The sequence below is a fragment of the Alexandromys fortis genome, unplaced genomic scaffold (assembly GCF_014885135.2).
Source record: "Alexandromys fortis isolate MF-2015 unplaced genomic scaffold, M_Fortis_MF-2015_v1.1 scaffold_10, whole genome shotgun sequence".
In the NCBI taxonomy this organism is placed as follows: Eukaryota; Metazoa; Chordata; class Mammalia; order Rodentia; family Cricetidae; genus Alexandromys; species Alexandromys fortis.
Genome location: NW_026067895.1, coordinates 19,123,823 through 19,146,131, shown reverse-complemented (window position 1 = coordinate 19,146,131; position 22,309 = coordinate 19,123,823). Strand labels below are relative to the sequence as shown.

At 43.2% G+C, this 22,309-nt stretch overlaps 1 protein-coding gene across 4 annotated transcripts in view; it reads left to right on the top strand.

Moving 5' to 3' along the window:
• Htr7 (5-hydroxytryptamine receptor 7) overlaps positions 1-14,144 on the top strand; it is an 83,471-nt gene extending 69,327 nt beyond the window's left edge. The window contains exons 2-4 of one of the 4 annotated variants that reach the window (XM_050160458.1): positions 2,890-3,645; positions 8,723-8,820; positions 12,433-14,144. In XM_050160458.1, the coding sequence (XP_050016415.1) occupies positions 2,890-3,645; positions 8,723-8,820; positions 12,433-12,503 (925 nt within the window). In that variant the 3' untranslated portion in view covers positions 12,504-14,144. Of the gene's footprint in view, positions 1-2,889; positions 3,651-8,722; positions 8,821-12,432 lie in introns of all 4 variants that reach the window. The other 3 variants (XM_050160479.1, XM_050160473.1, XM_050160467.1) reach the window with 3 other exon arrangements.
• Positions 14,145-22,309: the final 8,165 nt, after the last annotated feature.

Below are 22,309 nucleotides of genomic sequence, written 5' to 3'. Positions count from 1 at the left end.
GAGGAACTAGATCACTGGGCCTATGCTTTTGAAGGTTGTCCCTAGTCTCCTGTCATTTCTCCTCGCTCTTCTTTGCTCTTGCGAAGGGAATAACCCCTGCTTCTGTTGTACATATCTTTTAAAATTAGTTCTTTAAGAATTTCACACAACACATTTTCATCATATTCATCCCTTACCCAACTCCTTCCAGATCTACTAATTTCCCATCCACTCAACATGTTATGTTTAACCCATGGAGTCCAAATTGTCCTACCTGTATATTCTTGTATATGTGGCCTTCCTCTCTGTCATGGTTGATCTACTAGGTAGAAATACTTAGAAAACTGACTCTTCCTCTCTTAACAGCTGCCAATTGCCAACAGCTCTTCAGCTAGGCGTGGGGCTATGTGAAGACTCCCCCCATCCTCAGGGAGAATTTGCCTGGCTGGAGCTTACACAGGTCTTGTGCATGCTGTCAACGGCTGCTATGGGCCCATATGTGCAACACCCTTCCTGTTCCAGAAGACATGCCTTCCCTGTGTTATATACCACAAATGGCTTTTCAAATCTTTATGCTCCCTCTTCTGTAATAATCCCTGATCCTCGAGAAGAGTGCGTGTGAACTAGATGTCCCATTTGCCGTTGAGCATTCATTCAGTCTTTTGTTCCCTGCACCCTGACTGAGGGTGGGCCTCTATGTCAATCATCATCTATTGCAGAAAGAAGCTGCTTTGGTGAGGGCTGAGAAATGCACTGGTCTATGGGTATAAGGATAAATCATTCACAGTCAGTTTCCTACTATCTCATTTAGCAGAGTAATAAACACTCTGCTAAGGCCTATGGTGTGTCTAGCCACAGGTTCCTCACCCTAATAATTGTGCCAGGAGTGGGTGTTAACTTGTGGAGCTGGCACTGAATACAATCAGAATGTGGTTGGCCACTCCCATGACATTCAATGCCACCGTATGTTTTTCCAGGTTGGGCATTAGTATAGTTTTTGAAAGTGCACAGATGGGTATGGCTGATGATTACCCTCCCCCCGTAGCGTGCATAATGCCTTCCAGCACTGTGACAGCTCGCCAGTAGGGATGAGGCTTTCAGACAAGCACCTGCTTGATTGGATAACCGCATGGTCGTGGTTCTTGATTTCTTAGGAAAGAATCCTTGATCTTTTTTTATCCTGTTGGGAGCCAAAAAGTGGTTCTAACTTCACTTGATAAGCCCGTGGTTATGGACAATTCTTGCCATGAACTGGGAAGGCAAAACTTGTAAATGAAGAAACTATGCAATGACCACCTAAGTGGAAGGCACGGAAAATCCCTTTTTACTAACTGTGCGACTTCCCTATTCTCTTCATAATTTCACTTGGTGCTGCTTTCAAAAGACTTTATCTCTTTGATTTATTGCTATATACTCAATAAATTTAGACAGTGTGTGGCATATAGAAACAGTTCCATTAATATGGTCAAACCTTTGTATTGTGATTTCTTAATCAGTAGATGCAGTCAATCACAGATAACATGCCAAGTGGTTAGGCCTATGATAATTGTATCTGTCCTGAATATGTACAGACTCACCTTCTTTTTGCCAGGATTCCCGATACTCTATGGCAACTATCTACATAGTGTTTATAACTGACTAAGTGTTATATATCATCTAGACATGATTTGAGTCAAGGATTGTGTCTGTGTAAGTAGGTCATGCAATATTCACATAAGGGATTTGAACAACTTTGGGATCTTGGGACCTTAGAGCCAGTTTCAAAAACACTCATACTTGCTGAAGGAATGAATATCTATTCATGGTGAATAAGCAAATCTTACTTGTTCATTTTTACTGTACCTCTGCTTTGTAAATGATGCAGAAATGCTAATTTTCATCAAAAAAGAAGCATGATTTTGACCTTCTGTGGGATAACTTAAGCATCAGGGATGTTAGCAGATTTTTTTCTTTCTTCTACCATTTGAAATCTTGCAGAAAAGAGCTGCTGGTTGGTAAGTGGGAGCCTTACTTTATGTGCTTTAATAGTGGATCTTCTGCATCCGTGGGGGGGGGGGGTGCAAAACCCCGCCAGAATCACAAGCTTTTCTCAAGACCATTAAATACACAGAGAAAAATTCTAAACGTTTATAAACATTGAGCCTTTAGTCAAACATTTCACAGTGTACGTTTTTGTCTGTCTGCCTTGTCCTGTTGGCATTGTAAATCTCTGATAAAAGGAATGCAGACCTATTCGTTTTCTAGATGCTCACAGAGGGATGACAGTGCATTTGCCTACTCTTTATGAGGGCTGTCCCCTTTCTGTGGACCATCTCAGAACTGCAGCTCAAGGCAGGCTGCTTTTAATGTCAAAGGATGTTCCTCTGATGTTACTGTTTTGTGAGAATTTTATGGCAATAAAAAATAATCACTTCCTACTCCTGTTTCCATTTCCAAATCCTGAGAGTCCTCAAATAGCTCACAATTCAGTGATCTTACAGGCTCTACTGCCAAGGCAACATTGGACGGAATTAAAAGCTGGCCAGAATTAAGACCACGCAGATGAGGGGGACATATAACATCAGCGTGACAGACCTTTACTAAACTGTGAAGATGTCTGCACACAAGGAGTGATGTCTTAACCCTGGTTTGAATGGTGGTGGTCACGGGAGGATGCAGGCCTTTCACCTTTACCTCCTTGGCTGCCTTGGTTGTCAGAATCTACAAGGTGTAAGGAAAACATGGCTAACTTTACCAAAGGGCGTGACCTGGAGTAGAGAGGTAAAGTACGAGAGCCCCAGTTTACCTTCCTGCAAAATGGAAGCACTGGTCCTACTGTTATGAGAATTGCTACCAGAGCCTGGCCGGTAGCATTTCATGGGTGTCCAGTGATGACTGTATTCAGTTCTTATCTTTCCATCTCTCCGCTAGGTACCTCGGGATCACGAGACCCCTCACATACCCCGTGAGGCAGAACGGGAGGTGCATGGCCAAAATGATTCTGTCGGTCTGGCTTCTCTCGGCCTCCATCACCTTACCTCCGCTCTTCGGATGGGCTCAGAATGTGAACGATGACAAAGTGTGCTTGATTAGCCAGGATTTTGGCTACACGATCTACTCCACCGCCGTGGCGTTTTATATCCCCATGTCGGTCATGCTGATCATGTACTATCAGATTTACAAGGCTGCCAGGAAGAGCGCGGCCAAACACAAGTTCCCAGGCTTCCCGCGCGTGCAACCGGAGAGCGTCATCTCCTTGAATGGTGTGGTGAAGCTCCAGAAGGAGGTGGAAGAGTGTGCAAATCTTTCGAGACTGCTCAAACACGAAAGGAAAAACATCTCCATCTTCAAGAGGGAACAGAAAGCGGCCACCACCTTGGGGATCATCGTGGGAGCCTTCACAGTGTGCTGGCTGCCGTTTTTCCTCTTGTCCACAGCAAGGCCCTTTATCTGTGGCACCGCCTGCAGCTGCATTCCACTGTGGGTGGAGAGGACATGTCTGTGGCTGGGCTATGCAAACTCTCTCATTAACCCTTTTATATATGCCTTCTTCAACCGGGACCTGAGGACCACCTACCGCAGCCTCCTCCAGTGCCAATACCGGAATATCAATCGGAAGCTCTCTGCGGCAGGCATGCACGAGGCCCTGAAACTTGCCGAGAGGCCCGGGAGAGTCGAGTTTGTGCTGTAAGGTTACTTATCACTATCACCCTTTTACGCCTCACCCCCTTTCATGCAGCTTCTTTAATGCTGCGGAGAGCTCCCAGAATCAGTGGCTAACCGATGTTCTACCAGACTTCAGGTGTGAGTTCAGAATACTTTCACCCAGTTAAAAACTCACTCATCGGTGGTTTTTAAATATAAAGCAAAGAAAACTAGCCTAAATACCACAATTCCAGAGAACTTTGAGAATAATGAGGACCCTAAGAGAGACTTACATAGGTCTAATCTACATGGGAAGTAGATAGTAGAAGAAGACAAGATCTCCTGAGTAAACTGGGAGCATGGGGACCTTGGGGGAGGTCTGAAGGGGGGGAGGGGAGAGCCAGGGAGAAGACCAGAGAAAAATGTAGAGCTCAATAAAAAAATCAATAAAAAAGAAAAAAAAAACAAACAGAAAACAAAACAAAACAACAAAACCCGGGATATTTAGGTATTTGAAAGGGAAGAAGAGACTGGTTTTCTGATGAATTTCAGCTCATGTGACCGGTGACATGGAAGGTGATTGTCTCCATCTCTTTCATCACAAATAACATCTTAGTTATGTCTGTCCTTGTATCTGAATTCCCATGACGTTGCCATTTTCATTGCCTTTGTTCTTCCATGTGGGGAACCTTTCTTGGCGATCTCATAGTTCCTAGAGAAATGCCTCTTTTGAGGAAGAAATGCCTTTTTATTTTTTACTTTATTTATTGTTTTTAGTTTTCGGGTATGGAACTTCATCCATCTAGGAGATGGCATGCTGGGACAAGGCCCTAGCCACTGAGGTGTCAAGAAATGCTTCCTGTCTTGGTATCCAGGACCGGATTCCTCCTGGAGCTGTCAAGTTTTTGGGACTCTCTGGGAGACGTTCCTGATATTCTAGGGGCCAATGGGAGTTGAGATCTGAAAACGTGCTACAAAGAGCCGATGTTAGTGAGGACTTGAGAGTTTCACAAGTAACTCACATATGAACAAATTCGGCATTGTTACAGAGGTGAGAGGCAAGATGGTAGTGTGGTCAGCAGGTGAAATGAAGACTTTTTTATATAAAAGAAAGTTATATAGAGGAGATTTGACCATTGAGAGAGGAAAGAAACTTGGGATGAGATCATAACAGGTTCTGGTGGAGAATATATTCCCATGTTATGAGAATAGAAAAGAACAGAGCAGAGAAGTTTGAGGGCTTTAGTTCAGAGGGACCTTGCCTGTTAGTGTGCCTGGGCAAGTGACATGTCTCACAATTAGGTCCCCACTAAGTCTAGATCCCACATGACCTCCATCCTAGGACTGCAAGTCTTCTGAATACTAGAGTGCATTTGTCTTAGAGTGGGAAGTTGTTAGAGTATAGCTATTCTGGTTCTTGAGCTGGGGCTAACATCACAGTGTTCATTTCTACTTATATTGTGTACATACTGCTGTTCACATGAAATCATCCACAACACAGAAGGCAGGACTTAAAAATTTAGCCTGTGACGTCAGGTTCTAGAACACTCATTATAAGCAACCTCCGAGGACCTTTCAAATCTAGATGATCCCACGAAATGAGCATTTGCCCTCCAGACTTGGAAATTCTCAGGGAAGAAGCTCTGCTTTTTATTTCTGTTTATGTAATCTATGCCAGTGATCGTCAGCTGTAGAATGCCATTGGCAGTAGCTACCATGCTACTGCTCCCAGGGGATTAACTTGTGGCTCAGGGTAATTGATATAGGATAATTGACTTATGATCAGATAGATGTGGAATGGATCATCCCAGTGCCTGTGCCCTTAATCGTCACATAATTCTACTTGTCAGATAAATTTAGTCTGAGGTAGCGAAGAGCTACGGAATGCTGGAGCTAGGAAGAGTGGACACCCGCTTGCTAGGAAGGCAGCTAGGCTGCTGTGCGTCCTCTAAGTAAGCTGTGTTTGTTAGACATGCTCGGTGGGAGGGTCCCATCTGGACAGAATCCTAGTCATTTGTCAAATACAGGAGATAAACCCAGGCCATTGATAAGAGTTCTAGAGCTTGGACCGGGGGTGTTAAGGTGAGCTGATGACAGCTATAGATTTCTTGATCAAAAACCTTGCATTCATTATCAGTGGAAAGGGAGTTGATGGGTAACCCATTTTAGTTGGTGTGCTTCCGTATCCCCTGGAAAGAGCTATTTCTTGGTACAAGTTGTTAAGCTATTTTGCCTGGCACCGGGATTGTTAGGCCAGAAGGAGGAACGTGTGTTGGTTTTATTTTTTAGGAGTAACACAATTTGGAATGTGTTTGAGGGAAGTCTTTGGAAATGGCGTGGAAGGCAGACAGCGTGAGGCGGGTGGCAGGAGGCGTCGTTTGGCAGCCAGTGTGCGAACTAGGAGAGGGGAGATGATGTCCTAATCATGTCTCTATTTTCAGGCCTCTGACGACTCAAGGATAATTTCATTGATTAGTTTATCTAATACATTCACAGATAATTCAGGTATAAGAATAGCAATTTTAAAAACGTGACACAAACATGTTTCCCTGTTTGAAAGAATAGCTCACAGTGATTGCAGATTCATCCCCAGCCACTACGCTGAGAACTCTGGGAATAATACCACTGAAACTTCAAAACTTTATGACGGGCTACTTTTTTTCTCAATTTTTACATTTTGACTATGATAAAACAAGAGCTTGGCGAGATCAAGTCATTTCCCCATGGTCCTTCAGATTAGATTGATAGAGTTGGATTTCAGCCCAGGAAGCCTGTGTTCAGAAGTGCTTTTAGTTTCACGCTACTGTACCCTTTGTAAAAATAAATCAGCTCAAATAAAACACAAGTATGCTTGCTCGTCTGTCCTTAGCTAGTGCGGAGGCTTGGGTGTGGTTTCCTGTTAGGTCCCAGACAAGGGTCAGCGGACTTATATGGTGAGGACCCATATAAGTAGTGTTTTAAGTTTTTGAAAACCATACGGTTCTGTTGAAACTCCTCATCTTTGCCACTGTCACCCACTTAAGTAAACAAGAGGACGTGGGTACATACCAATGAAACTTGGTTTATAGAAGAGATGACCAGCTGGATTTGGCTCACAGGCAATAGTCTGTTGTCCCTTGATTTAAGAGAGAATTACTGTGCCTGATTACATCTCTCTCAGTTTGAATTTATAAATATGCAAATCGGTTAAGATGATTGGCTTAAAAATATCCATCAACATTTGGATGCATTTACGGTTAGAACTATTGTATAGAGTTCATATGGCAGCTGTTTTTGAATGCTGTACCAGGAGGTTCTGTTGTCGGCACCAATGTTAGAATATTCATTTTCAGTTTCTTTTTGGATGACTGGTGCACACTGGTGTATATAGAGGATACATAAAGTGTGACATCACTTTTGCTGTTGTTCATGTATTTCTACATATGTGAAGTCCAGAAACATATACTTTGGTGATCATATAGAAACAGAGAAACATACTTTTGTGCTCCACCTAAATTTATATGTTGAAATACAGGTTCTAATATAGCAGTATCAAAAGGTGGGGACCCTATGAGGTGACTGGGTCAGGAGGGCCCTTATGAAAAAGAACAGAGGGAACTGGCTTATGAAGGAGACAGAGAGCCTCGCAGATACCAAATTTACTGCTTCATCAATTACGGACTTCCTAGTCTCTAGAGATGAAGAACAGTCTCACAAACTGCCACTTTATGATATTTTGTTATAATGGCTGAATCCAGCACAACACAGACACACTCAGCTTTGTTTCCTAATGATGAGAGTCAAGGCAGAAAGCCGTGTCAGTCAGCGGAGAAGAAAATGACTTAGCTGGTCCTTCCACCAATGCTATCAGAGGAGACTTCCTGAAAGGTTCATCTTTGAGGCTAGTCAAAGCATTTATCATTAACAGTGAACCGAGAAGCGTTCCAGGTAAAAGGGACATTCGTGTAGAGCCACCAAGGTAGGAGCTAATGCAAAGGGAGGGCCAGCCGGAGCTGATCTAGACTAGTTTCTAGAGTGAGGAAACAGCTGGAGATCAGAGTAGACATGATATAGGTAGTGCCACAAATGATCCATGCAGCCCCAAGAATTTGGATTTAAGCGTAGGCCACAGTTTCTCAATTCAGAGGAATTGTTGCCTCTTCTCCTGGGGATGGTTGGCAATGTCCGAAGATACTTTTGATTGTCATTACTGGAGTGTGCGTGGATGTTAAATGCCATCTACTAAGTGTAGGTCAGGGAGGCGGCCAGTCGTCCTACAATGCACACAAAGGCCTCCCGCAGAAAAGACTTAACCTGTAAGGAAAGAGGTTTGGAAACTCTGGTGGAGATGGTGGTCCATCATCCATTGTCTTCTGTATCTAATGGATGGAGCCATCAACGTAGGGGCACTGGTTTTGTCGCAGTGTACGGAAGACTCCAAAGGTGGAGGCTGGATGTAGAGTCCTTGCACGGATATTACTAGAAACACCAGATGGCTTTCTGGGCATGAGCTACAGCACCAGGCACGACAGGGGTAGAGAGAGGATTGCACAACAGTCTTCATCTCTGGGAGTTCACACTCCTGTGGGTTTTGTGCTGTTGAGGTTAGTGACACTTGATCATCATTTTCAGCCGGAGTTAGAGTCCACACAGCACAGCTATGTTCAAGCAAACACTAGTTAGAAAGCTGCTAATCAATTTGACCTGACATATGTTGCTTTTAAGTCTCATGTTTTGCTAACTTGTTCTTTGATATTATAAGGCTGGGTGACATTTGAGGTTATACTCTACGAGTCTAAATGATAATGCAACCGGTCACTGCGGTCTCTAGAACAGTGACCAAAGACATGCACTCCACAGCTCAGACAGAACAAAGGAGAAATCTTAGACTCCTCCTACTTTTCCAGCTCCCTCACACATCTGGAGGCCACCCTAAGGACTCTGGGAAACTCCCCATTACTTCTGCCTTTTTCTTCCTCTCTGTTTGGGATTGGGTCTGTGTTATTTTGCTTCTTGCTTCGCCTTCTTGACGCCATTATTTTTTCCCCTACACCTCAGCCTCCTTTCTCTGTGTGAACAGTCTAGACTATGTGTTGTCACTTCCAAATATTTACCCATTTCTTCCCATTTTCTTAATCAGCATAACCAGCGTCCCAGGAGCCCAGCAGGCACTCAAGGACTTTCCTTGGGGTAACGGAGTGAATGCAGGGAAAAAAAGTCCTGAATACTGTTGCACTGGTAATTTTGGTTCACTACTATCAATTTTAATCTTTTCACTATTTCTCAAGTGTGTAAATAAAGGCAATGACAAAATGTGACAATGTGACAAGAGCAAGGATCCTGTCTTTCTCTTTAATCCAGCGATCTTCCTCACGGACTTGAACTGCCACAAATTGCTTTTAAGTATCGTGTCACAAGGACTTGTTGTTTGGAATCCTTTATGAGCAGTTCTGAAGAGCAGTTTCTCAAATACTTTGCTATAGAAGAGGATAATGGAATTGTTTTGAAGGAGCTCTTCCTTTCTGTCTCCCCTCTTCTCCTTGGTGACTGTATTGTCTTTCTCTTCAAAGAACCTCTTAGTATCCCCGTCAGCTGCAGTGGTACTTAGCAGTGACTCATCGCAGAATAACCTTGTGTTTCTGCCATGAATTCTGTCAATTTTTTCCTCCAAGCTTTAGGCTGCAGCTTTGGAATTCAACCTGATTGCATGCTTTCTTTGTGGAAAGGGGTAGTTTAAAAGAAATGAAGTAAAGTTCATCCCAGGGGAAACTGGGAAGAAATATCAAGGCCCCTTGCAATCCTGGGTGTCTGTGATGGGCCGCTACTTTGGTGACAGGAGCAAAAAGAAGAGTTTGCTATTCCCTGGACGTGTATCTCTCAGTAACATTTTCTTTACTAATATGTCCCTCACAGTGATATCTTCTTCATCACTAATTGCCTGAAGTTCATGTTCAGTGCTTGGCCTTTATTAAATAATCAACTAGTAATGACAACAGGTTCTTTGCTCCATGCTTTGCAGTTACCCAGAGTTTAAGTCTCTTAAAGTAGGGAGGGTGTTGGTCTGTGCGGTGTTTTATGTAATGCTGAAGATCAAAGTCAGGAACCTCACACACGCTACAAACTCCCACTGAGCCCCAGTCCTTGCCCTGACCTCTCCTACCACCTTCTTGTGTTTTTGTTTTTCTTTAGTTTTAAAAAAAATACAGGTAACACAATCAAACAGTACAGAAAACTACACAATAAAAATAAGGTATGGGGGTGTCCTTAGGAAGATAACTCACATGGTAAAATCATTGAAGACATGATATCGAGGTAGTAGGATTTAATAAGAAGAGATGTGGGAGGCTTAGGATAGGGATTGCTCAGTGCTTAAGACAGTCCAGTCCAGTGACAGCTGTGGACAGAGGTGGCCAGTGGACCTGGAACATGTCTTCAGTGATGTCAGGAAGTTGAATAGGTTGGAATTAGTCCAGGGAGTCAAGTAGGTTTTTGACAGGAGTGATACTAGGCTATTGTGGGCATGCTGGATGGAGAGCCTACCAATTGTAGGAGTGTGTGCTGTAACACTAATGTAAATGTGAGGTCTCTGCCTGGGGAGGCTGCTCTAGGAAGATGGCATTGACACAAGGAGAGAGGCTAATGCTATCTAAGTAGTCTGGGACCTGGAACCCTTAAATCGTCACTGTGGCTAGCAGGTGGCTGGTAAGGAAAGGTGGGCTCTGGAGATGGTGCTGACTAGAGCCTGTAGGAATTCAGTAGAGTTTAGGAGCCCGTGCGAGCAAAGCTGAGTTAGAGGCTGCTAGGTGTGTTCCTTCCCCTTGAAGGGAAGAGTCAACAGTCCTAGGCTAGAATTGTCTCTGGAGTTCCTTAGTTGAGGACACAGCTTATTTCCTGTCTTCACTCTAGTCTGTGGAACTGGGACTTGGTTGAAATACAGCAGTTATTCTCAGGCACTCTTGTGTGAGGTTGAGGGTTGAAGCCAGAGATTGTGACTTATGGAGAAGAGTATTCTATCAGCTGGGAAGTTCAGTTGTTAAGGACTGGGCTGAGAAGGGAACTTCAGGTAAATGGATTCAGATACAGGGACAGTGTGAGTGAGGCAGAGAGCCTAACCTGGAAACCTGGTCCTGGGCCTGTGACTTCCTAGACCAGCTCCTAAACATAGTGCTCGTGTGGTAAGTCAAGGCCTGTGAAAATGTGGCATTGTGGGGGTGTGGTTCTATACCAGGAGAATGGATACTTTCTCAGCTGTTGGCTTAAACTTTACTGTGGCCCAAGGCATGTACTTCTGTGAGTCTAGAAGACAGACCTGGAGGGAAGCAGGACTCTAGTTTCTGTGTAGGTGAGTTACAGTGGGTGATGATTCTCAGTGAAAGTAATACAATTTGTGAGTGTGTATGTGTGTATGTATGTGTGTGTGTGTGTGTGTGAGAGAGAGAGAGAGAGAGAGAGAGAGAGAGAGAGAGAGAGAAGAGAAAATATGAATATACTCTCCTTCATCATCTAGCCCTTATTCTTTCTTATCTCTCTTTGGCCAAATGCATTATTCTTTTCAAGTCCTCCATCCACCCACATTCATGTTTATTTGATATAAGAGACCCACTGCATTTGATTAGTTATTGAGCATTGGTGAGAGGTTATTTACTTTAGAAAGGGTAACTTTCCAGTAGCTCTACAACTCCCCCACTGCCCCTGCAACCATGAAACCTCATGAGTCCCTCTTCACTCCTGATGGGACATTAATGGACCCTACCACGTCTGTGAGTTTATGAATCCAATAGTCATGCCATTTACAGAGGATGTGTTCCATCACCCTTTCCCCGTTTCATCTTCCTGCTCTTATATTCCTTCTTTCCCCTCTTCTTCCCTGTTCCCTGACCTTGGCAAGAGTAATGTAGGTGTATCACTTAAGGCTGAGCATTCAGTGATCAGTTATTCCCACCACTTTGACTGACTGAGTCTCTGCATTAACCATGGTCCACTGACAAAGTATCTTCTGGCAGTGTGAAAGCTAGCCATCAGAGAGGAATTTTTCAGGTCAGTTCCTGTTTGATTTCAACCAAAGTGTGTGATATCTTCAAGCATGGTCTTATCACCTAGCCTTGGAAAGCAGCTGTGGAAATGGTGGTAGTTTGTATTGCTTTGGTGCCTCCCAAGCTTCCCCCCCCAAATTTCACAGGAATGTACCCTACCCTGGCACTAGGATGTTCATTTAATAACTCACACCTTTTTGGAGCAGCAATCTACACCCATGCAGGATACCTTTATTCAAATTCTTTTTTAAAATTGTATTTTGATTAGCTTACAAATTAGATTTTCTGTATGGCTTTTAATCCATCTTTAGTTTGGGTTTAGCCTCCCTATATCCCTTCCTCTCTTCCCCTGTTCCTCATTCTTTTATTATAATTATTATTATTATTGAAAAAATTTCCGCCTCATCTTTCCAACCTTGATATTGCCCCCTCTGCTTTTCAGACTGTCATTATTCTTTTAACAGTTATTATTTTCAAGTAGGGAAAAGGTTATACTATTTTGTAAAAATTTTAAGTACTTCTGAAAGCAAAGCCAATTTTGGACATATCTATATGATAAAAGATTTCTATGTGGGTTATTTGGGTCTCGTTCTCAAGTATATGACTATGGGCTTGGTAATTTACAGAATCTTTGGCATTTATGAAAAGAGCCATATTAACATCTTCTCCATTAGAGATGCTCACGACACCTTCTAAGTCACCAGTGATTGAAATCACTGACTGCCATTAAAAAAAAAAAAGAAATAATCCACCCAGCACAAAGTGAAAACCCAAACTTATGGTCTGCCTAATTTTCTTGTCTCTCTCTCTTTTATAGACAAAACTCTGAGCACTGTAAAAAAAAAGGTCACGATACATGATCCAGAGTGGATTACTGGAGGCGAATAGTGCAAAGCAGGCGGAAACTACGAAATCTTTGGCTGAGACTGCAAAACGGAACGTGGCTTCTGTCTTCTTGGCATGGCTGGAATGTAACCGGGGGGAGGGTGATCTGTTGTACAAAGTGTATTTTGGGGGGAGGGAGACGGCGACCTCTCCCTTTCTTTTCCCTGTGGATCAGTGATATTGTGTTTCAATGAAAATAGCTGTCGATGTCAGACAGCCATCTCATCAGTAAGCACACTAACGGAGCTGGGTTCTGGGAGGGAAGCAGTTTCTGGTGCTTTCCACAAGTCCACATCCATGTGAGTGGGGGGGGGGGGGATCCTAACGCACAACTCCCATGCTTCCAGGCTAGGCTTCATGGTAGCTCTCCAGGAATCACCCATGAGACAGAGTACATACACTCCGTGGTCGGATGGAAGGGGTCTGTCCAAGCAAACTGCAGTGAGTGTAGTGTTGAATGTGATGCATGTCCTTGTTAGAAAACAGAAACCCGTCATCAGCTGATACAAACGATTCCCCAGGGCAGTGTCTGTCCGAAGCTTTTGTCAAATACTTTGGCTTTTCTGCAGGGTCCTTGTGACTTCCCACAAGTGTACGTCTGCTGTTAAACCCCTTCTCATTGTGGTGTAACTCAGGAACAGATCTCAGGACGGAGAGAGGCAGAAAACCCGAATAAAGCTTTTCCTTGCCCTCGCACTCCTGAAGGCTCTGAGAGAGGACGGTAACTGGAGAAGAGTGAGTGCCACCTGACTGCATTGTATATTAACACGATTACTCGGCATGTCGTTTTCTCTCATCTTCTATGAGGGTGCAAGGAGCCCACAGGCTGCTCTATAACTGTGTCGTGAGGAAGGAGTGTGGCGATGGAATATCCATGAATGGTTGCGGTGCTTTTGGAGACCGCATAAACATGTTTATCCAGCTGAACTGTGGGAATTGGAGGTCGTGTGGACCCCTGTTGTGAATACTCTAGAACGCCGTCCTGTTTCATGTAGAGAATGTGTCTCTGTGTTCGTTCTCTGTATCTTAAATCAAATGTGTGCCTGACGAGTTCTGTCCTCTAAGCCCTCCCCACAATAAAAATGGTCAGCATTCAGACAGGTAAGGAGACAGAAAGGGTCCCTTAAATGGTACTAGATAGCAGTGTGGGTGAAGGAGATGGACGGGCAGAGATCGGAAGAAAACCCATGTCCACACGGGCGAAATGAATGCAAACTGTAATTTGATAAAAAGAGAACTAAAAGAGATGTTATTTTCCTACAATGAAGGAAGCTGTCCTCTCACCGGATAAAACGGGTTCCAACATGGATTATGGACTTCTTCCAGCCATCACTGACATTGCTTATTATGAGACACAGGGAAGGGCCCCTTCTTATGAAGGGGAAGGAGGCACTGTCCTTCCAAAGTGTGTACAAATTCCTGAGCCGCAGATTTGCTAGAGTGACCGTATATACTTATATTCGTAATTTAAATACCAATTATGTCAGATACATGTTGTTAAATTTGAAAATGTTTTATTACATTACATCAAATAAAGGTTATTTGTAGCTGTAATAAAACAACCTAAGTAATTGTTTTGATAAAAGGTCTGGTGTCATCCATGTTACTCTACAAAGGATGGTAGGGGCCTCCTCTGGGCTTGTGTCTGCTAAAACCCTAGCAGGTAGCTGGGAGCGGTGGTGCACGCCTGTCATCTTAACACCCAGAAGGCAGAGGCAGGAGGATCTCTGGTCTGAAGACAGTCTGAGTTTAGATCTGAAGACGCTGTCTAAAAACAACAGCAACAAGACCTAATGAATAATCGACAGTTTTGTAGAATTGCCTTCCAATGTAGGGATTTATCCACTTAGTATCTCTACAATTTTAAATCAAAGGGTGTTTGCTTCTTGATTTGATAAACCCTGGGCTCTTTCTGTGGTCAGGATGGGCAGTGCGGAGAGGGCAAAGATAGGAGCAGTGTAGCCCTTGCTTTTGAGGAATTTGCCACCAGGATCCTAGCAGCTGTGTATCAGGTCATCAGTGCAGAAGAGAACACTGTAGCAGGTTGCCGAGAGGGACGGTTTTCTTTCTTACAGCACAAGGTAGGACCTTATGGCTCGTTACTCGGATTAATTTAGACTTCATATTTGTTTATTTTTTATTATGACCTTCACTATTCAAACCAGCTTTGTATCTTGCCTGATCTGCCTTACTGTAGCTGCTGGGGCTGGATCCCATGAGCGCAATGCACTTTAGATGCGTGGTAGGCAAATGGAAGGAAAAGGTAGCAACTGAAAGGGAGAAAATGTCCAATCATTAATATTTCCTGCATGACGTAACTTATCTCTGCCTATTGGTGCAGTTTTGTTTTAACTAAGAGCTGGGAGAAATCATTGAGGTAAAATTTTCCATAGAGTATATGACTGTTTGAGCAAGAATGAGTGTTGAGTAATATCTTTTCTTACTTTTGGGGATCAGCTGTCGACTTCTGGCAAGGCTGAGCATTGGGAAGCCATGCTTGGGAAGGGAAATGGCAAGGCTGAACACTGGGAAGCCATTGAGCATTGGAAAGCCATGCTTGCGAAGGGAAGTACTTGTAAGAGATACAGAGTCACTGTTGCCTCTGTGTTTAGCTTTATGCAGTACATATCAAGTATGGCACTCAGGGTTTCCCTGGGCTTTTAAGGAAGTTGAATCAGTCTCCAAGCACTTACATGGTGTCTTGTCCATGAGATACCCATGTATGCATTTGATAGTCATATTTTTATATAGTTTTATGAGACTGATTGTGGGCATGACCACACCAATCTGATTAAAAGTTTGCATCATCTTTTTAAAATATTTTTTTTGCAAATATAATAATTGTTTGAATTCCCACCTGGAGATAGAAGAGCTCTCCCTTTCAGCGTTTTGACTCTCAAGTAAGTCCTCAGTGGAATGGATACAAATGTTTGCAAGCCTTGATTTATTTTAAACAGCTATTTTATCTCTCAGAACTTTTATGCCTTCCCTCCCCCTCTGTCCAGGGTGTTCTTTCTAGTTTCCATTATTCACTTGTCTTGTGTCTTCAGCTTTGTTTTTATCATCAGTGTGGTGGTTCGAATGAAAATGGCCCCCATAAGCTCACAGGGAGTGATACCATTAGGAAGTGTGGCCTTGTTGGGGGAGGTGTGGCCTTGTTGGAGGAATAGTGTCACTGGGGGGGGGGGAATGGGCCTTGAGGTCTCATTTGCTCAAAACATGCCCAGTGTCTCTCTTCCTGATGCCTGCTGCTCTGGCTGTGGAACTCTCAACTCCTTTCCAGCACCACATCTGCCTGGGTGTTGCAATGCTTTCTGTTAATGACGATAATGGACCAAATCTCTGAACTGTAAGCCCGTCCCAATCAAATAGTTTCCTTTATAAGAGTTGCTGTGGTCATGGTGTCTCTTCACAGCGACAGAACACTGACTAAGACAACCAATATGCCCCTTTTATTGTGCAACGTGGTGGGAGCATGTTTGTGGTAGGCATGAAATACACATTTCTTAATGGGAAGGAAGGAGAGAAGAAAGGAGAGCAGGAGGAAGAGGGAAGGAAAGAGAAGAGGACTAGAGTCGATGTGGCACTTTTAAATAGTTTTTACAAGAAGAAGTGAGGAGAGTTTCAGTGTTGTGGCCTGACTGGTGAGGAGCAGGGAAGGAGCTGCCCTTCAATCTTCTGTGTGCATCTCACGGCAGGCCTCCGCTGCCCAGTGCCGCCTGCTTTTCGTGACTTACTCATATCAAGAGTGACCTTTTCTCAATTTTCTGCACTGGTGGAGCAGAGCTGTGTATGTGCTGTGGCCCCTATGTTGAAACTTGTTTATTCACAGCCAGCCAGATGGTCTTTAGCGGTATATATAGAAGCCATTTGGAAACTTCCAGTGAGTCAGCACCTTCTGAAAACACCCCAGTAATGCATAACATGATCCGCTACTTGCTCTAAGCTTAACGTGAGAAATTCCTTGTACAACATTATGTGTAAACATTCAGCCTTTGAGAGTTAGTTCAGGGCATCGAGTTTCCATAAACTGGAGTTTCTGTGGCTGCTGCCTCTTTAAATTGGAATTGTCTACACGTTGGAGAGAAAAAGAGTCGGCTTGTTTGCTTGTTCCTTTCCTTTGCTCACTCTTTCCCTGGTTCTGGGGATTGAATTCGGTACCTTTTACATACTAGAAAAGCATGAACCTTTCTCTAAATGTCCACGCCTTAAAATAATTTCTGGGGTGGGAGAGATAGCTCAGTGTCTGAGAGAGTTGCCAGCTCTTGGGGAGGACCCAGATTCCATTTCCAGCACCTTCATGACAGCTTACAGCACTCTTTAACTACAGTTCTAGGGGATTTGATGCCCTCTTCTGACCTCTGAGGGCACTGCATGAATGTGATGCACATACATAATACACACACACATACATACATACAAGAACTCACACCTACACATCAAATAAAAAAGCAAGTCTTCAGATAGAATCAATCCGCAAATAGCATGGGAAAACTTGGATAAAGTTCCAGTCGGGTTACAGTTTTTAAAATATGCTGTGTAGCATCTGCTAAGATGTGGTGTGATCATCTGTAAAAACATGAATGAAACGAGTAGTCTGGCTGGAAGGAGAGAGAGGTCGGCAGGCGTCAGAAGGAGGTTATGCTGTAAAGGAATCACACCGGCACTATGGAGGCAAACAGCGGGGGGTAAGAAAATATCTTTGATGTGTGTTATGGAATACTTTTGGTACCCAATTTTCCTTCTTAATTATATCTTGATTAAGCTATTATTGAAATACCCTTTATTCCACCAGCCTGCACTGTTTCACAGTAGGAAAAGGAAGCCAGCTGTACATCTCTATATTTTGGATTTTTCACCTGTAGAAAAGCTAGAGAATCACAGAGCCGAAGACTCTGCTGGTTGGTCCAATTCCACTTGTACTGTGTTGTACGTGAGAGATCACTCTCCAAGAGCTGTGCTCTGTCTGAGTTTGTTTAAAGGAGAATGGCATATGCCATCACTTTGCAAACTGGCTTTGGTGAAGTGCTGCATAGCTTTTTGGTTGAAGAATAAAACTGAATTCTAGGAAAACTGAAGTAAAAAAAATATAATATAAACATTTAATTAGGTTCAGCAGACAAAAACACATTTCAGCGGATTTGGTCAAAACAAGCATTATGTAGAGAGAAAGAAAGGAATCACAAAAATTGATCATTGTTTTCACTGTAAGCGAGCAGTGGCTGGATTGGGATAGCCGAGCAGTTTCCCCTGTGCAGAGATTACTGTAGTGTGGTCATAGCTTGTACAGGATACTAACTTTGTAAGGCATTCTACTATGAGGGCCATATTAACAGGAAAGGCTCAACTCAGCAGTATGGACAGAGAAACTGCTTGTTCCAACCATGTTGGAAGCATTCTTGAGTCAGCCTGTCAACAACTGTAATCTTCCTGTATGTTGTTGTTGTTTTTATTATTTTATTTTTATTTTTACTTACCCACAGTTAAGTTGAATCCACAATGTTGCTGAAAAATTAAATGCTGAAAAGTATTTAATTTTTTGAATGAATACGTTAGCTAAATTACTCCCAAAGGGAAAAAAAAGTACACTTTGAATATCACCAGGAGATGTTTGAAGGTACAAGTTCATATTATTAGAAAGGTGACCATTGTACTTTATATCTCAAACTCAAATTTTTCGAACTTTATTCTCAATAAGAGCAATCTAGGGACTTTTGCACTGTGGTTCTGAGGATTGAATGCAGCCCTTTATGCATTAGACCCGCCTCCCTAACAGGAGAGCTTGCTGATGTGACGATTTCTTTAACACTGATGGCTTTGGGAAAGGGAAAATCAGTCTTCTTGAAGAGTGTGGTCCCAAGCAGATTGACCATGCTTTAGTGTATGGTCCCACACCTGTGAGTATTTGAGTGGCACAGATTGAAATCTGTATTCTATAAAGTAAGAAAAGAGGAGAGGAATTTAGAAGGAGGAGGATCTGGGAAGAGTAGGGAAATGAGCCTGGGGTGAATATGATTGGAATGTATTGTGTGAATGAATGACAAGCCCAAAGCATTAGCAAAATATTATATTAATTTCTTAAAATGTGACTATTTCTGGGGCCCATTTCAAGATTTTGATACGTTGTGTTCTGGATAAGATGTGGCATGAAGTGGGCCTGTAACTAGAGGTGATTCTGATGAAACTTTTTCTGAGTTCTCTAAACACTGAAAATTAGCATTCCCACGCATGCTGGCTGATTGAATTATCTAGCTAATTGTGTGAACCAGTAATCAAATCATTTGTGAACAGTTATAGACTCTTTAGCAGAGAGTTTCACAAGCTTCCAAATATCCTTTTGTTCTCAGGGATACCGAAACCTCACAAGCTTTTGTAGAAGGAAACAGTCCAGAAAGTAATTGAGATACTGTCTTAGTTACTTTTCTATTGCTCAATTATAAGCATTTATTGGGACTTACAGTTCAGAAAGTAAAAGTCCATGACCATCGTGGTAGGGAGAATGAGAGCAAGCAGGCAATCATTTGTGAACAGTTATAGAATCTTTAGCAGAGAGTTTCACAAGCTTCCAAATATCCTTTTGTTCTCAGGGATACCAAAACCTCACAAGCTTGTAGAAGGAAACAGTCCAGAAAGTAATTGAGATACTGTCTTAGTTACTGTGAGCTCACATCTTGAGACGACAACCATGAGGCAGAGGGGATGAGAGGAGACCACAAGAGACTGTGTGAGAGTGAGCACTAACTAGGAATGGCTTTCACTTTTGAAACCTCAAAGCCTGTCTCCAGTGACACCCCTTCTTCCACAAGGCCACACCTACTGATCCTTTCCAGACAGTTCCAATTGGGCACAGTATTCAAATATATGAGGCTGGGGGGGGGGCATTCTGATTCAAACCACCACAATAATTCACAAACACTGAACTTAAAGACATGCAGATGCTTAAGTTTAAGTGATTCCTATTACAGTCTTCTAACTTAATCTTGAAGTCTTTCTGTCAGGTGTGTCTCTGCGAGTTTGACTATGGGAAAGTTAGGTTCAGATGTTTCTGTCAGGTAAGACACAATGAAGAAGTGAAAACAGGTTGTTGCTTACAGTTACCAGAGAGGCCAGGATGCTGATGTGGTGCTATTGGGAAGCCTGGAAGGGACATTGGGGTTAGCCAGTGGGTAGGGAGCTAGACAGGGAGACTCCAAATGACTATGTTGTAATTGAGATCCATGGACATTATTTTGTAGACTTCCTCCACAGACTGTCATGGATTAGCTGGTTTAATGAATGTCTGTGATTACTGAAATGCCACTAGTGTGGACTGTTAAATCTTCTGTGGCCAGCAAATGTGGGATGTGGTGTTGGGTTTTGGGTCAGAGAGATGAAGAACAGGTGATTTGGCACTAAGAAAGGGAACCACACAGGGAAGGGAGACTTTAGCTAAAACAAGGGGCTATATTTGAATACCAGGGTAACAACTTTCTTAAATTCACAACAGGAAGAGATGGTAAATTCCCACATCATTGAGTGATTGCTTGCATCAAGTACTGAATATTAACATTAGCTATGGAGTCAGTTAAAAGATACATGTGTCACTTTTCTGTTTCCATAGCAAAGCAACTGACCAATGTCTGTCATTGAAATGATCAGTGCTTTGTGAAACATGCAATGAATATTACCATGGAATATGGAATGATGACATTGTGTAAGGTGAACACTTTCAGTTTCATGTGCATTGTATATTTCATGACAATGATTAATGGCAGCTTTGGGTTGTTTATTACTCATTAGTTATTCTAATAATCCTCAAAAGAATTCTAAGAAATTATCGTTGTCTGTGTATCAGGGATGAGATAACTGAGACTAAGAGAGCACAAGGATATTAGTTTATATTTAGAAACACTGATCTCTCAGCTGGGGGGTATTTTTCATTATGACTTCTCTTTTATGACTAACTGCATTTTGGTTACTGCCTGTTTGCTGTAGTAAATATCTGAAACAACCCAACAGAAGGGAAAATGTGTTTGCCTCATGCTTGCGTGGAATTCAATCTGTGGTCTATGTGTACCACTATTTAAGACCCAAGGTGATGCTGAACAGGAGAACATGAAAAGGCATAGATGCTTGCCTTGTGACTGCCAGGAGAAAGAGAAAGAGAGAGAGAGAGAGAGAGAGAGAGAGAGAGAGAGAGAGAGAGAGAGAGAGAGAATGAGAGCAAGATACAGAGACAACCTGTGCACCTGTGCAATTATCAGCCATCTTCCTTATTCTCTTTTTTTCTATCTGGACCTCCAGCCTATTGGACATTTTACCTAGTGGTAAAATCTACATTCATGGCAGCTATTCGTGAAAATTCATCTTTCCCTTACTAGTCTCCATTGGAAGGCCTCGCTGGCTGCTGAGAGGTTGCCGATATCATGGCCTGGCTGCTTTTTCCAAAACCGACAGGGAGACTCCCTCCCTTCCCAGGGAAACTTCCTGCTCCCTGCCTTTATCTGGAGAATGTCCCTGGGCCTGGAGGACTGACTTTATCTGAAAGCTGTCTCTAAGCCAGAGGCCTGACTTATCTGTAGCTCGATCCATCATGGATGCAGATTCTTGTTAGAAGCCTCCCTTACTGCGCACATGATAACTAAGACGTGTGCTAGGAATCTTAGGATAGGACTGTGCCACTTAATGCAAATTAGGGTTTGTCCCCAGGCTCCCCAATCCTATATATTCCTTATACTCTGGAACAAAGTTGAGCTGATTCGCCGAGTCTGTCTCCCAGGGGGGTCTCTCCGTTATACCCTCAGCTGCAGAACCTGTTCCTGGCTTCTGCTCCCTCCACCCTTGTGGACCAATGCAATTGATGATCCCTAGGAAGAAGCAGAGCCACAGATCTAGGTTTCTCTAATCCAACCAGATGGACAGTTACCCTGATTTTGTGAGCCTGAAACTTGGCAGGTGAACTCTGATAGAATTCACTGTTGATGTTTTAGACTGAGTCTCACGTGGTCCGGGGGGATCTCAAACCCTTTTTTTTTTTGTGTGTGTGTGGGTCAATTTCTTTTATTTATTTACTTATATTATTTGTATATTATATATTAATTAATTAATTAATTTATTTATTAAAGATTTCTGTCTCTTCCCCGCCACCGCCTCCCATATCCCTTCTCCTTCCTTCAATCAACTCCCCCTCTCTCATCAGCCCGAAGAGCAGTCAGGGTTCTCTGCCCTGTGGGGAGTCCAAGGACATCCCGCCTCCTTTCAGGTCTAGTAAGGTGAACATCCAAACAACCTAGGCTCCCACAAAGCCCGTATGTACAGTAGGATCAAAACCCATTGCCATTGTTCTTGACTTCTCAGCAGTCCTCATTGTCCGCTATGTTCAGCGAGTCTGGTTTTATCCCAGGCTTTTTCAGACCCAGTCCAGCTGGCCTTGGTGAGTTCCCGATAGAACATCCCCATTGTCTCAGTGTGTGGGTGCATCCCTCGTGGTCCTGAGTTCCTTGCTCGTGCTCTCTCTCCTTCTGCTCCTGATTTGGACCTTGGGGTTGTAGTCTGGTGCTCCAATGTGGGACTCTGTCTCTGACTTGACTAAATAGCAGCCCTCCATCAGCCGCCTGGCAAGCCACCATGTCACTTTCTATCCTTGGGCAGCTGAATCTTTGGGAACCTTCTGAAAATGGAATCATACAATGTGTGTCCATTTGTGTCTGGCTCATTTCATGGGGCAAAATGTCTTCAAGTTCCATCCATATTGTAGCATGTGTCAGAACTGCCCTTCTTTGTAAGACTGAGTGATAATCCTGTTTACATGCAAATGATATCTTATGTAT